Consider the following 11,513-nt stretch of genomic DNA (forward strand, 5'->3'; position numbering starts at 1 on the left):
CCAAAGCCTCAAAACCTGGTAGGTGACTAAGCCAAAATCCCAAAGTACACTACACACAGAATATTTTCCCTAAATAAATGTCAGCTTCAGAGCTGTTTAATTATAGAAGACATCTCTTAAATCCACTACATGCACTGCAAATAAATCAGTCCAAAAGATTGGACTTGGACTCACAGCTCAAGCTTTTTCCTTCTGCTTTTGCCCTATATCCTCATATAAACCTGAGCAAATAAGGTCTTCCTAACTTCCCCACAATTAAAGCAGTAATGTTGTAAGACTTTCAACATCAGGCCATGGAGAGAATGAACATGAATTATCTTAAGACACACACCACAAAAACTGATGCTAACTTTACACAAAGAGCCAAATAGCTCAGATGAAGGATGCAGCTCAGAGCATAAAATTTCTCTTAAAATACAATTAAAAGGCAAGCAATTACCACAGAAACATTAAAAGTCATCAAGCATTTTGATGACAATTTCATAGAATTGGAACTTTAAAAAATAACATTAAAAGGAGACACCAAGAATTTCAAAAACCTCTGTTTTATTTGTACAGAGTAAAATACATCATATAGCGAACACTGTTTTCCACCCATAATCTAAAACCATTATTAAGTGTTTTCTTTTCTCCAAACATCCTGGCCAGAAGCACAGACAATGGAAACGGGAACGCTAATTAGTCTCTCTCTGCCAGAGCTACAAGGTGCACATCAATCTCTGCTTCTGTAAGGATCCTGAAAGAACAAAAAGAAATCTTAAATAGCTTAAATGATTCTTCCCCTTAAGCTGCAATATTACAACCTAATATCTATACAAATAAGTTTTACAGCAATGCATCTTTCTGCCCTTTAAAGCCCTGCTGCCAGTGCCACAGGCTGACATTCCAATCCTCTTGAAAAATAAAGGAAGACTCAAAGGCACTAGAGAGCAGGAGGTAACAAATGATAGAAAAATAACAGGTAATTCCTCATGAGTAATGCATTTGCAAGTTGAGACCTAGTGAGAAGGTAGCTTGATCCCTTGAATGGCAGTAGAAAAGGGGTCATGCATCTCCTGTGTGCTTTCTCACAAACACTGCGCTGCTCTGTTGTCCTCAGCACACACCATCAAATGCAAAACCACCCATCATCACCGTGTCCACCTTAAAAACATTAGGAAGGAAGCACTTAAAAGACTGACCCTGTAGGACATGAAGGTTAGAAGTCTCTCTTCAGTCCCCACTTACCAAGTAGTCAGACTAAAGTAACAGCAGACTTTGTTCCCAATTTTACTGTTCCTTCTTCTTTTTAAATAAAAACATTTAAAAACCCCTCAATTAAAGACTAAAGCAGAAATAACTTTATCTCTCTGCAGCAAGTCAGATTTACTTAAATTTTAGGTAAGCCATACCTGGAGGGTTCTTTTGCACTCTAAAAACTCCCAAAAACTTTTTCTCCCACATTTCATGCATACTCCTGCAGCTATACAATGAGTTGTGAGAAGGCTGTCAAGTACACTGTATCCCACGTGAAGCTTTCCTGCCATCAGCAGGAAGATTTCCAGGTGTTGCCTTGATACACTGGCCAAGTAATCTTGGTGCACACAGTGCAGGCAATAATGGAGGAGGGAAGAAATAGCAGGTGCCTTGCTTTCATGCTACATGGGAATGCAGAGTACTTGGAAAGTAGATAGTTCAGCCATTTTCAAATCACTAGTGATTTTTTAAATCCATGATATTTTAATCTTAGCAAATTTCAATAAAGTTTTTCAAACTATACAAGTCCATAATCTATTAACTACATATTTTAGATGTTAAAAATGCTAACTATTAAAAGATGACCAAGAATAATTTAAAGATTCATTTTAGGAAAAGAATAAAGAATTTAAGGGACTTGTAAATATTCCATAATATAAACCAGATTTTACTGCATGAGTTAGTATGACTATGATTTGGAAATGGACTCCAGATACCATTACTATGAAAAATGTTTACGCTTCTAAGCATGAAAACACTTCTAGACCAGATCTAACTACATTCAGTCATCACAGAAAGCAATACCCATTTAAGACATGAAAGAGATCTCTTTTCTCTACTAAATCCCTTAACCATGTCACACATTTTAAAACTGCATTATTCTTTTTACACAATGTTTTCTACCCCTACACATTTTGAAGAGTTACAAGTAAAAAACCCTTCAAAACTTCCATCTCTTAAATTTATCTCTTTTTCTCAATTTACAATTACACAAGAAGGCAAAACTAATTGCACATAATCAGAGAAACACACCAAGTTTTATCAACACCGATTGCTTACCTGAACTTAGGATTTTCCACTGTGACTACACCAACTTCTATTTCTGAAGGTTTGAAATCAATGGATAGTACAGTAGACAGGCATGTTATTGCTGTCTGAAAGATGACAAAATCCCCTATCATTAGAAAGAAAGCACTAATTCTTTTTTTTTTCTTCATAGACATAGCATTAACAACTATCCTTCCTTCTGGTTTAAAGTTACTTCCTCTCACTTCAACATCTCAGCTTAGAAATTCCAAATAGTTTCCCCTTGCTACAGAATACAGCCCCTTTCCAGTCCTCTCCCTAAAAAGCCTCATCTACAAAAAGCAAAGGGACATGTTTTCATATCAGAAAAAGACACATCAAAACCAAAACCTTTTATCATGCAAAGATACTGTCTGAAATACCTTCTAATATGAAGATTATTTTAAATGTCACTAAAAGTTAAGTCATAATGGTATTCCCAAAATCAAGCACTGTAGTAACCAAACACCAGCTACAGTGGGAGTGCTACAATTATAGAATCTGCTTCAGCTAACATAAAGCAAAAAAAGCAGATTAGATGACCATTCAAACACTTGCAGAATATTTTCAAATAATTTTCTAGTTGGAATAGCTGTATTTGCTCTGGCAGCAATACAGAACTGTAGGTAAAGAGGAAATGCCTAACTACATTTCTCTGCATTGCAAGACTACATGCACCATATTCATTAAAAATATTTTAAACAAATTTTAATTTCCTTCTGCTAGCCTACCTCTACTGTTTGTTCATATGTCCAGTCAAATTTCTTCTTTACTTTCTTTTCAAGAAAACTGGTTGACTCTGTCTGTTTAACTCCTGCAGCTGTGGCCTTGAATCCACAATAGTAACCTGCTGGATCACACTTGTATACCTGAGGGCCGTGTTCTTCATCAATACCAATCAAAATCATACCTTGAAGAGAAAATTTGTTAATTTATTTATTTCCCCAATTTTAGCAATTTTATTCAACTGAAGAACAGAATGGATATTCCTGTCTGTGAAAAAACATACATGTCAGCAGTACATCTTTGAGAATCAGTCCCATACCTGGAGCTGTGATTTCCTTTTTATCTCTGATTTGCCATTTCTTACCAGCACCTCATAACCAGCTGTGCAACCCAGTTTAGCAGAAACTATATTTCTGTCATTCCCAAAGAAGGCTTCTCATTAACCATACAAATATTTTTGCCATGCTCAGTGTGTAGAGAACCACAAAGTCGGGAAATACAAAAGTTTTATCCTGACAGGAAGTTTACCAAACCAAAGCTCACATCCTGTGTCATATGACACAAAAGTATAAACAATAGTCCTATTTCCATGTGCCTTTTACTAGAAGGCACAAACATGCTAAAACTAATGGAAATATTAAAAGATCAAATTTAGATTTCTTGTTTGTAACCTGAAAAACAGTGCATTACATACCTTTTCCTCTTTAAATTTAAAAAAAAAATCTGAAATGAAAAGTGGAAATATCAGGACGTAACTGAGTCTTTGAAGATCATCTGACTAAGTGTTTTGAAGCTGGATAGTTTTCAAGTAACACAAACTGACCACATCACTGAAAAGCATGTGTTCACCCTCACTTCTTGATTTACAGCTGCATTGTCTCAATATGCATATTAAAAAATAAGTCAAAAGCAATACTTGCAATAAAAACCCAAAACAGAACAAGGTAATGGTTTTCAATTATTTTCACTTTACACTTGTGTAACTTTCACCTAGTAGTTAGAGGTGATAAACTTCTGAGCAGCTATTACTACAACATTAAAAAATCCCCTTGTATTGTCAAAAAGGCTAAGGGAAGTAAAGAAAAATACATTTTTATTCATGTACTTTTAAAAAGGAATTTCCAGCATTATCAAGGCATGGGAAATGTCACGGGAAGAAAGAAACAATCCTTCCTGAAAATTACAAGCACACAAGCATAGGAAAATTGCCCCATCATGGAAACTGTGGCGCAACTGTGAATGTTGTTTCTTTAGTGAGAAGTCTTAGTGCCTACTATGGTTACAAGAAGTGATTCATCAATTCTGAAATAATTCTCCTTAAAAAAAGAAACAAAACCCCAAACCCAACTAATCAAAAAGAAACTCAGACAGAATGTTTAATGAAAAAGTAATTGAGGAAACCTGTTAAGTCTTTTACCTCAGTTCCTGAACAGCCTAACAGTATGTTTATAATTTGCTTACAGCCCAAGAGAGAAAACAAGTCAGAACCAACCCCAGAACACACAGATGAACAGGAACATTGACAAAAAATGACTCAACACAACTTCTTTTTAAGCTGCATTTGCTGTTATAAAGCAAGACATGAAATATTTGAAACAGAAATATTTGCAAGAGAAATATTTTAGGCATTTTCCCTCTACTTTATATATATAATAACTAAGTTAGGAGCAAAAATCTTGTAAATCTGTCCTATAAATACTATTTAGATTTAAAAGCCACAAAACCTGCACAAGATAATTGCACTCCACCTCTCTCTTTTAACAGTGACGTTCACCCAGATACAGTGCACTGGGCTTGCATGACAAGGTTTTGGTAGTGCTACAGGGCTGGCTTCTGTGAGAAGCTGCCACAAACTTCCCCTGTGTCCAAAGGAGCTGAAGCCAGCTAGCTCCAAGACCAACCTGCTGCTGGCTGAGGCCAAGCCCATCCACAATGGTGGTAGTGCCTCTGGGATAATGTATTTAAGAAAGGAAAAAAAAAAAAAAAAAAAAAAAAGAAAGAAATTGCAGACAGAGAAGAGAGGAGTGAGAATATGTGAGAGGAACAACTTTGCAGGCAGTGAGGCAAATGATGAAGGGAAGGAGCTGCCAGAGCAGAGACTCCCCTGCAGCCTGTGGTGAAGAGCATGGCGAGGCAGCCATGGCCCTGCAGCCCACGGACATCCATGGTGGAGAGACATCCACCTGCAGCCCCTGGAGGAGCCCATGCTGGAGCATGTGGATGCCTGAAGGAGGCTGTGGCCCCACATGGAGCCTGTGCTGGGGCAGGCTTCTGGCAGGACCAGTGGCGCTGTGGAGAAAGGAGCCCACACTGGAGCAGCCTGTTCCTGAAGGACTGCACCCCACATAAGGTGGGCTCCTTGTTGGAGCAGTTTGTGAAGAACTGCAGCCTGTGGGAAGGACTCACTTTGCAGAAGCGAGTCACATTGGAGCAGGGGAAGAGTGTGAAGAGTCCTTCCCCTGAGGAAGATGCAGCAGCAGAAACAATGTACTATGAACTGATCACAGACCACCTTCCTATCTCCCTGTGCCACTGTGGGAGAGGTAGAGAAGCAGGGATAAAGTTAAATCTGTGAAGGAGGTAGGGGGCAAGTGTTTCGAAGATTTGGTTTTACTACTCTTTTTATCCTATTTTTATTGGCTTGTTAATAAATTCAGTTAATTTCCCCAAGGTGAATCTGTTTTGCCCATGGTGGTAACTGGTGAGTGATCTCTCCCTGCCCTTATCTTGGCAAAAGCCTTCCATGGTATTTTTTCTCTTCTATGTCTAGCTGAGGAAGAGAGTGATGGAGAGGCTTTGGCAGACACTTGGCTTCCATCCAGGGTCAAACCACCACAAACAGACACAGTTACAAACAAAGAGCATCTCCTGCTCACAGACATCACTGCACAGTGCAAACAGAGCAGGCCCCAAAAACTAAGGTGAAATAGTATCAGAGAGGCTACATTATTTCAAATACTGAATTAATGGTAAAATCGGGGCTCCAGTTCAAGACCTGCAACACTGCTCCCTCATTCACCTGTTCATTCCCCTTACTCCCTCAGTTACCCAGTTTGAAAATGGGTGAGAATTTCTTATATATGAATTTGCAAACTTAGATAAGAAACAGTAAAGATCATTTTCGTACACTGTACTTACAGCAGCCAAGGGGCCTCATTTCAGCATTCTGTGTATAGACTTGAGAAATATCTGCAATCCTTTTACACAGCATGTCCACAGGGATGTCATACCCATACTTGTACTTCCAGTTAGCAGCCTCATAGCGGGCTCTCTGCACCTGGGATCTGCTGTCAGCTAGACAAAAAGAACTAATATTAATTCCACTGAATATGTACCATCTTTATTTCTAGCACTGCCTGAGAATATAAATTCCAGGTCCAACTTTACATTGTCTTTAAATATACCCATTAGAACTAGGTAAATTCTCCAAAACCAGACTGGTGAATTAAATACCTGTCATTCCTGTCATCACACAACCAATATTTTCAGTAATCTTGAATAAATGAGTCACTGTGTTGGAATCCAGTAACTTGTCCTAAAGAGGAACAGAAATAATGTAATAGCAAACACTGTCCTTGAAGTAAAAAGAAAACAAACAAACAAACAAAAACCAAACAAACTCTGAATCCTCTGGTTTTTACAGAAGAGCCCAAAAGGACCCATAACAGCTAAAAACTCTCTTTCAGGCTTTCCAATTTTTACTGCTTGTAGGCATGTGAAGGAAGAGATTGGAGAATAGGGAAGGTTAAAACCACAGATCTGGAGAAGGCGAACAAGAACATTATCAACATCACAGTCCTTTTCCCTCTGAAGAAACTTTGAGAACCCACATACAAAGCTTGCTCTCTTATTGCATGCTGCCCTTCAAACATAGAAGAATTTCCCCTCTTTTTCTACAGTACATCATCACTGAGCTGAAACACTCATGAAAACCTGCTCTACATGCACTGGTATAACATTTTCTCAGCAGAAATTCAAGGAATCAGGGAACTGGTTATGGGCAACTCAGCCTTTACAAGCCAAAGCAATGAATGCATGCTCAATGCAGCAGGGTCAACTTATATTTTAGATTTATCCCTTCAACAACTACAGAGAAAACCAGAATTCAGTACTTAGTGAGAAAATGAACAGCTGAGCACCACATGGAGCTAGAACTTTTAATAAGCAGAATGATAATTAGATATCCAGTTCAAATAGCAATTTTTGTCAGTGTTAATATAATATCAATACTGCTGAGTCCCACCCCATCTTTTTTTCCTCTCCTTCCAGACCTCCCTCAAAAACAGACTACTTACAGGTACTTTCTTCTGTGTTACAATTACTGCAGAATCTTTCCCACGAACAGCTACAGATGTAAGTCCACCTTGGTTTATGGCCTTAAATGCATATTCTAGAAAAATATACAAATGTTAATAAAAAACTTGTGTCAGAGACACTAGGACAATTAACAATTTCCCCCAACACATGAATGTCTCCAGTTTATGGCCTTTTAATACTTGTGCAACATTTTGTGTCCTTAAGATCTTTAGTACCATGTGCATTGACTCTTCAGAAAACCACTGTCACTGCTTCCTTGAAATGTTTCTTCTAATTTGACTTTTTGTTCAGTTCAAGCTTAACAGCAACAGAATAAGTTTTAGTACAAAAAGGCTGTTCTGAACTTGATCAAAATTGTCCAACCTTAATCTACAGTAACCATTAATTCTTATAGAAGAATTTTTGACATGAATTTTAGTATTTTAAAGGATTATTTTGTAATTTACTGATATAGATGAAAACTGGTAGGATGACACAGGAGGCATAGGAGACAGGTTTTAACTATCATATTTGCTGACTCGACATTCAAACACTGCAATGCTTTTCTTCACTTTTTAAAGTGAAAGCTACACAGATACCAATTAAACAGTGTTATTCATGTAAGTACAATGGATTAAGAAGCAAACACTAAAGTAACAGTCATGAAGTGATCCATGAAATAAATTTCTCCTGATTGATGGTTTCAAAAGCCTTAGGCACAAGAACTTTAAAAACTGTTTACTTGGCAATATTTGATAAACATTCAGAAATTCCTAATATGTGGCTGAGTGGTAAGTTTCAGACAGCAGTTAAATGTAGGTGAGTTTTTTGTTTTGTTAGCTATGCACGTGAACCCAGAATTTAGAACATGTCTACAAACAGCATAATAAATTGCTAAAACTATCTTAAAATAATGGGAGCAAGAAACTTGGCTATTTTAAAAGCTGCACTCAGATCTATAGAAGAGATTGCACAAGACAAGTTGTAATCTGAAGGTGAAAAAAAATTCAAACCTTGCATATTAATGTTCAAACAGCTGAGTCAGTTCTAAGGAAAGGCTATTGTGGTGTATTTTTGGCACTGTATGTACTACTCTCAGACATCAGAGCATTTACTGGTTACCCAAAAGTGCCATAAGGGATGTTCCTCCTTTCCCTCTGTACAGCTCTGCCCACCTGGGATGATCAGTGCCAGCCTGCAGCGGAGCACATCCCCAGTAAGACATGAGCCAGTGCTGCCTGCAAACTGGCCATGCTTGAAGCCCTGAGCACAGGCTTTGCAACACTTGTCTATTGATCTGTACAAGCACCTGAAGGGAGGGTGTAAAGCACATGGACAGAGCCAGCCTTTTTTCACTGATGCCCAGTGATAGGACCAAATCAGAGGTGACTGGAACAAACTGAAACAGGAGGGTCTACCTAAACACCTGAAAACATGTTTTACTGTGATGGTGACTGAGCACTGGAACAGGTTGCCTGTACTACTCACAACCCATCTGGAAACACTCCTGGGCACCCAGCTCTAGGTGGGCCTCCTTGGGCAGGGGACTGGGGCCAGATAATTTCCAGAGGGCCCACCTAATCTCAGTCATTCTGTGGTTCTGTGACACTTAGGTGGCAGTAGGAATAGATGCCTATCACAAATTAATTTTTGCTCACAACCAGCAACAACTAGGCTTGCTAAACTGCAGCCCCTTATTACCACCTCCATTGCTCAGTTTTCAAGGAAACACGCCAAAGGTAAAGTGGCTCTTACAATGTAGCAAATCCAAGTTGCTAGTGCTGTTTTAAGTCTGTTTACTGCTATGTAAGTATTTCAGCAGCAAGGTACATTCACTCTGGAAATAACAGCCCCTTGCTGTTCCCTGAACACATGGCAACAACCAGAAATTTTACTGTAGTAATTTTCTTCACCTCCCAAAACTCCACTCAAAAGAAACATCACCTTTGAAGATTGAAACTAATAGGTAGCAAGAGAACACTGACGCTCTGAGGGATTTTAACCACAATAATGTGAAATAACTGTTAAGTTTTCTAATATGAGATCAAAGGCACATGAGTTTTCTGAGCTTTGGAAGCAGAAGACAGACCTAAGATGAAGTACAGGCGTTTCAGTCGAATATCACTATGCTGGAAATCTCTGCTCCCATACTGCCAAATTCCAGAAAAAACTCAAGTTTTAAGGCAATCTTAAAGCAACACATGTCCGTGCTCGTCCTTGACAGCACCTAGCTAACCTTAATCCAGCAAAGAGACAAAGATAAAACCAAACCACCTAGATGTGGACATTTGATGGCAAGCAAACATGAGATTTCTGCCCATGCTGTGACTGGATGCTGGCAAACAGAGACACCCATGTGGCACTATGCCTGAGTTACCAGCCTGGCTGTGAGTAAAGTGAGCTCATTCTTGCTTGAAGTTAACTACACACATCTACATATTTTTCTTCCTATAGCACAAAGGTACTTAAAATAGCTTTAAGACAGCTTCAGGCTGTGTGCAGAAGCTCTCAAATACACGTGCAGATACTTGTTTCTAAGACACTGTTAAAAATTATGGAGGTACCACACATTTCTCATACATTAACCTACTGGCTAAATATACCCCAGAGGCAGAAAACCAAGGCTCAGTTTCCTCTCTGCTACAGAATGCAAAAACAATTCCCATCAAGTAGTACTGTGACAGAGACAGCGGGAAGTGATGCTGACCAACCAGCCTGTTTTAATGGCAGTGGAAGGTCGGAGCCTAGGACTCCTCTGCCACAGAACCACTGAAACCCTGTGTGAGGAAGCACTGTCCCTACCATCTCTATGTATAAGGAATAATAAGGATTATACATGCTCCAGATATAAGACAGCACCCACGTGTAGGTATCTAGTACAGGTAACTTTCTGTCTGTGTAGACACCTACACACAGACACCTTCCTAATTCTTCCTTACAGAAAGGACTGCTCAAGACTGGGCCACCTGTCCATGAGGCCTAATCCACAAAAGCTTCTTCCTGAGAAAAACTCAAGGGCAGTCACAAAAAAACTATATGGCTGCCACGGGCAGTTAATGCAATCTGACCGCAGCAAGCTCTTTCCCTGGAGAACAGATGGATTTATGGACATAATGGGCAGTGAAGGCACTGCAGCTGGGGAAGGCAGCATCAGGATGATGCTGCAGAACAGTTCATCTGTCCCTGTTGAGAGGATCCTCCAGGGGCACTCTCAAACTACAGTCCTGCCAGACTGTGAGGCAACTGTATCCTGCACAAGGGGCAGCAGCATGCACTTCTGTACAATCTGGTGCACTGCAAAAACAGGAATAATAGAATCAGTGGCTTACAGAAGGAGCTGAAGCTTGGCTCCAGATTATTCCAAGAAACCTGAGAACAAAGGATGGCTGCTGCTATCTCACAGGCCACAGCGGCAGAACAAGCGGCATTCAGGTGTAACAAGAAAGCGCACGAGTTACGTCCAAGAACTGACTTTGTCACTCTGGCATGCAGGGTTAGAGGCAGCTCAAATCGCATTTCAAACAGCTATCATAGCTCTCAGATCCCAAAACGCAGTGCTCCGAGGCTTGGCAAGATTCACTCAAAGAAACACTTAAGGGAGACTAAACAGCCTCTGGATAGCTGCAAGTTTGGTCTCCAAGCATCTGAAATCGAACACCGAGGACTCAGGGGAGGGCCCTCCCGGTGGCAGGGGACACTCGAGAGAGCCCACCCTGGCTCGAAGTTTTCCTTATCTCATGCGAGGATCCCTTCCCCGGGTCCCCCCGCCGGCACGACCGGGACCGCCGCTGCTCCACTCTCCCACCAGGCTTTCCCCCACACACCGCGGGACCAGGCCAGGTGGGAGCCGGGACTCCCGAGCCAGGAGGGGCGCCGCGTCTCGTCCCTCCGCACAGGCTGCCGGGCTCGGCGGAGCCTTCGCGGCCCCGCTCGGCGGGGAGCGGCGGGGGCGCGGGCAGGCCGGGCCCGTGACGGGGCAATTCGGCGGCGGCCCGGCGGGCTCGGACACGCACCGACTTGGTAGAGGCGGCCCTCGGGCGAGAAGATGGTGATGTGCCGGTCGAAGCCGGCGCTGGAGCCGCGGGACATGGCGGGAGCGGCGCGGGAGCGGCGCGCGGCCGGGGGGAGCTGTCCGCGTGCAGGGCCGCGCCGCAGCCGCAGGCACCGCCGGAGCGCTTCCGGGTCACGCG

The 11,513-nt window shown here is 41.2% G+C and overlaps 1 protein-coding gene across 2 annotated transcripts; it reads right to left on the minus strand.

The window, feature by feature from the left end:
* Positions 1-526: 526 nt before the first annotated feature.
* On the minus strand, positions 527-11,513 carry PSMA6 (proteasome 20S subunit alpha 6). Of its 2 annotated transcripts, none has more exons than XM_053980793.1 (7): positions 11,337-11,513; positions 7,323-7,417; positions 6,481-6,562; positions 6,166-6,321; positions 3,033-3,211; positions 2,296-2,390; positions 527-736 (listed from the first exon to the last, which is right to left on the minus strand). In XM_053980793.1, the coding sequence occupies exons 1-7, from the start codon at positions 11,410-11,412 to the stop codon at positions 679-681; spliced, it is 741 nt and encodes a 246-aa protein (XP_053836768.1). In that variant the 5' UTR covers positions 11,413-11,513; the 3' UTR covers positions 527-678. The 2 variants fall into 2 exon arrangements, with proteins under 2 accessions (XP_053836768.1, XP_053836769.1); XM_053980794.1 differs by lacking the exon at positions 11,337-11,513 and adding an exon at positions 10,653-10,764.

The sequence above is a fragment of the Vidua macroura genome, chromosome 6, assembly GCF_024509145.1.
Source record: "Vidua macroura isolate BioBank_ID:100142 chromosome 6, ASM2450914v1, whole genome shotgun sequence".
NCBI lineage: Eukaryota > Metazoa > Chordata > Aves > Passeriformes > Viduidae > Vidua > Vidua macroura.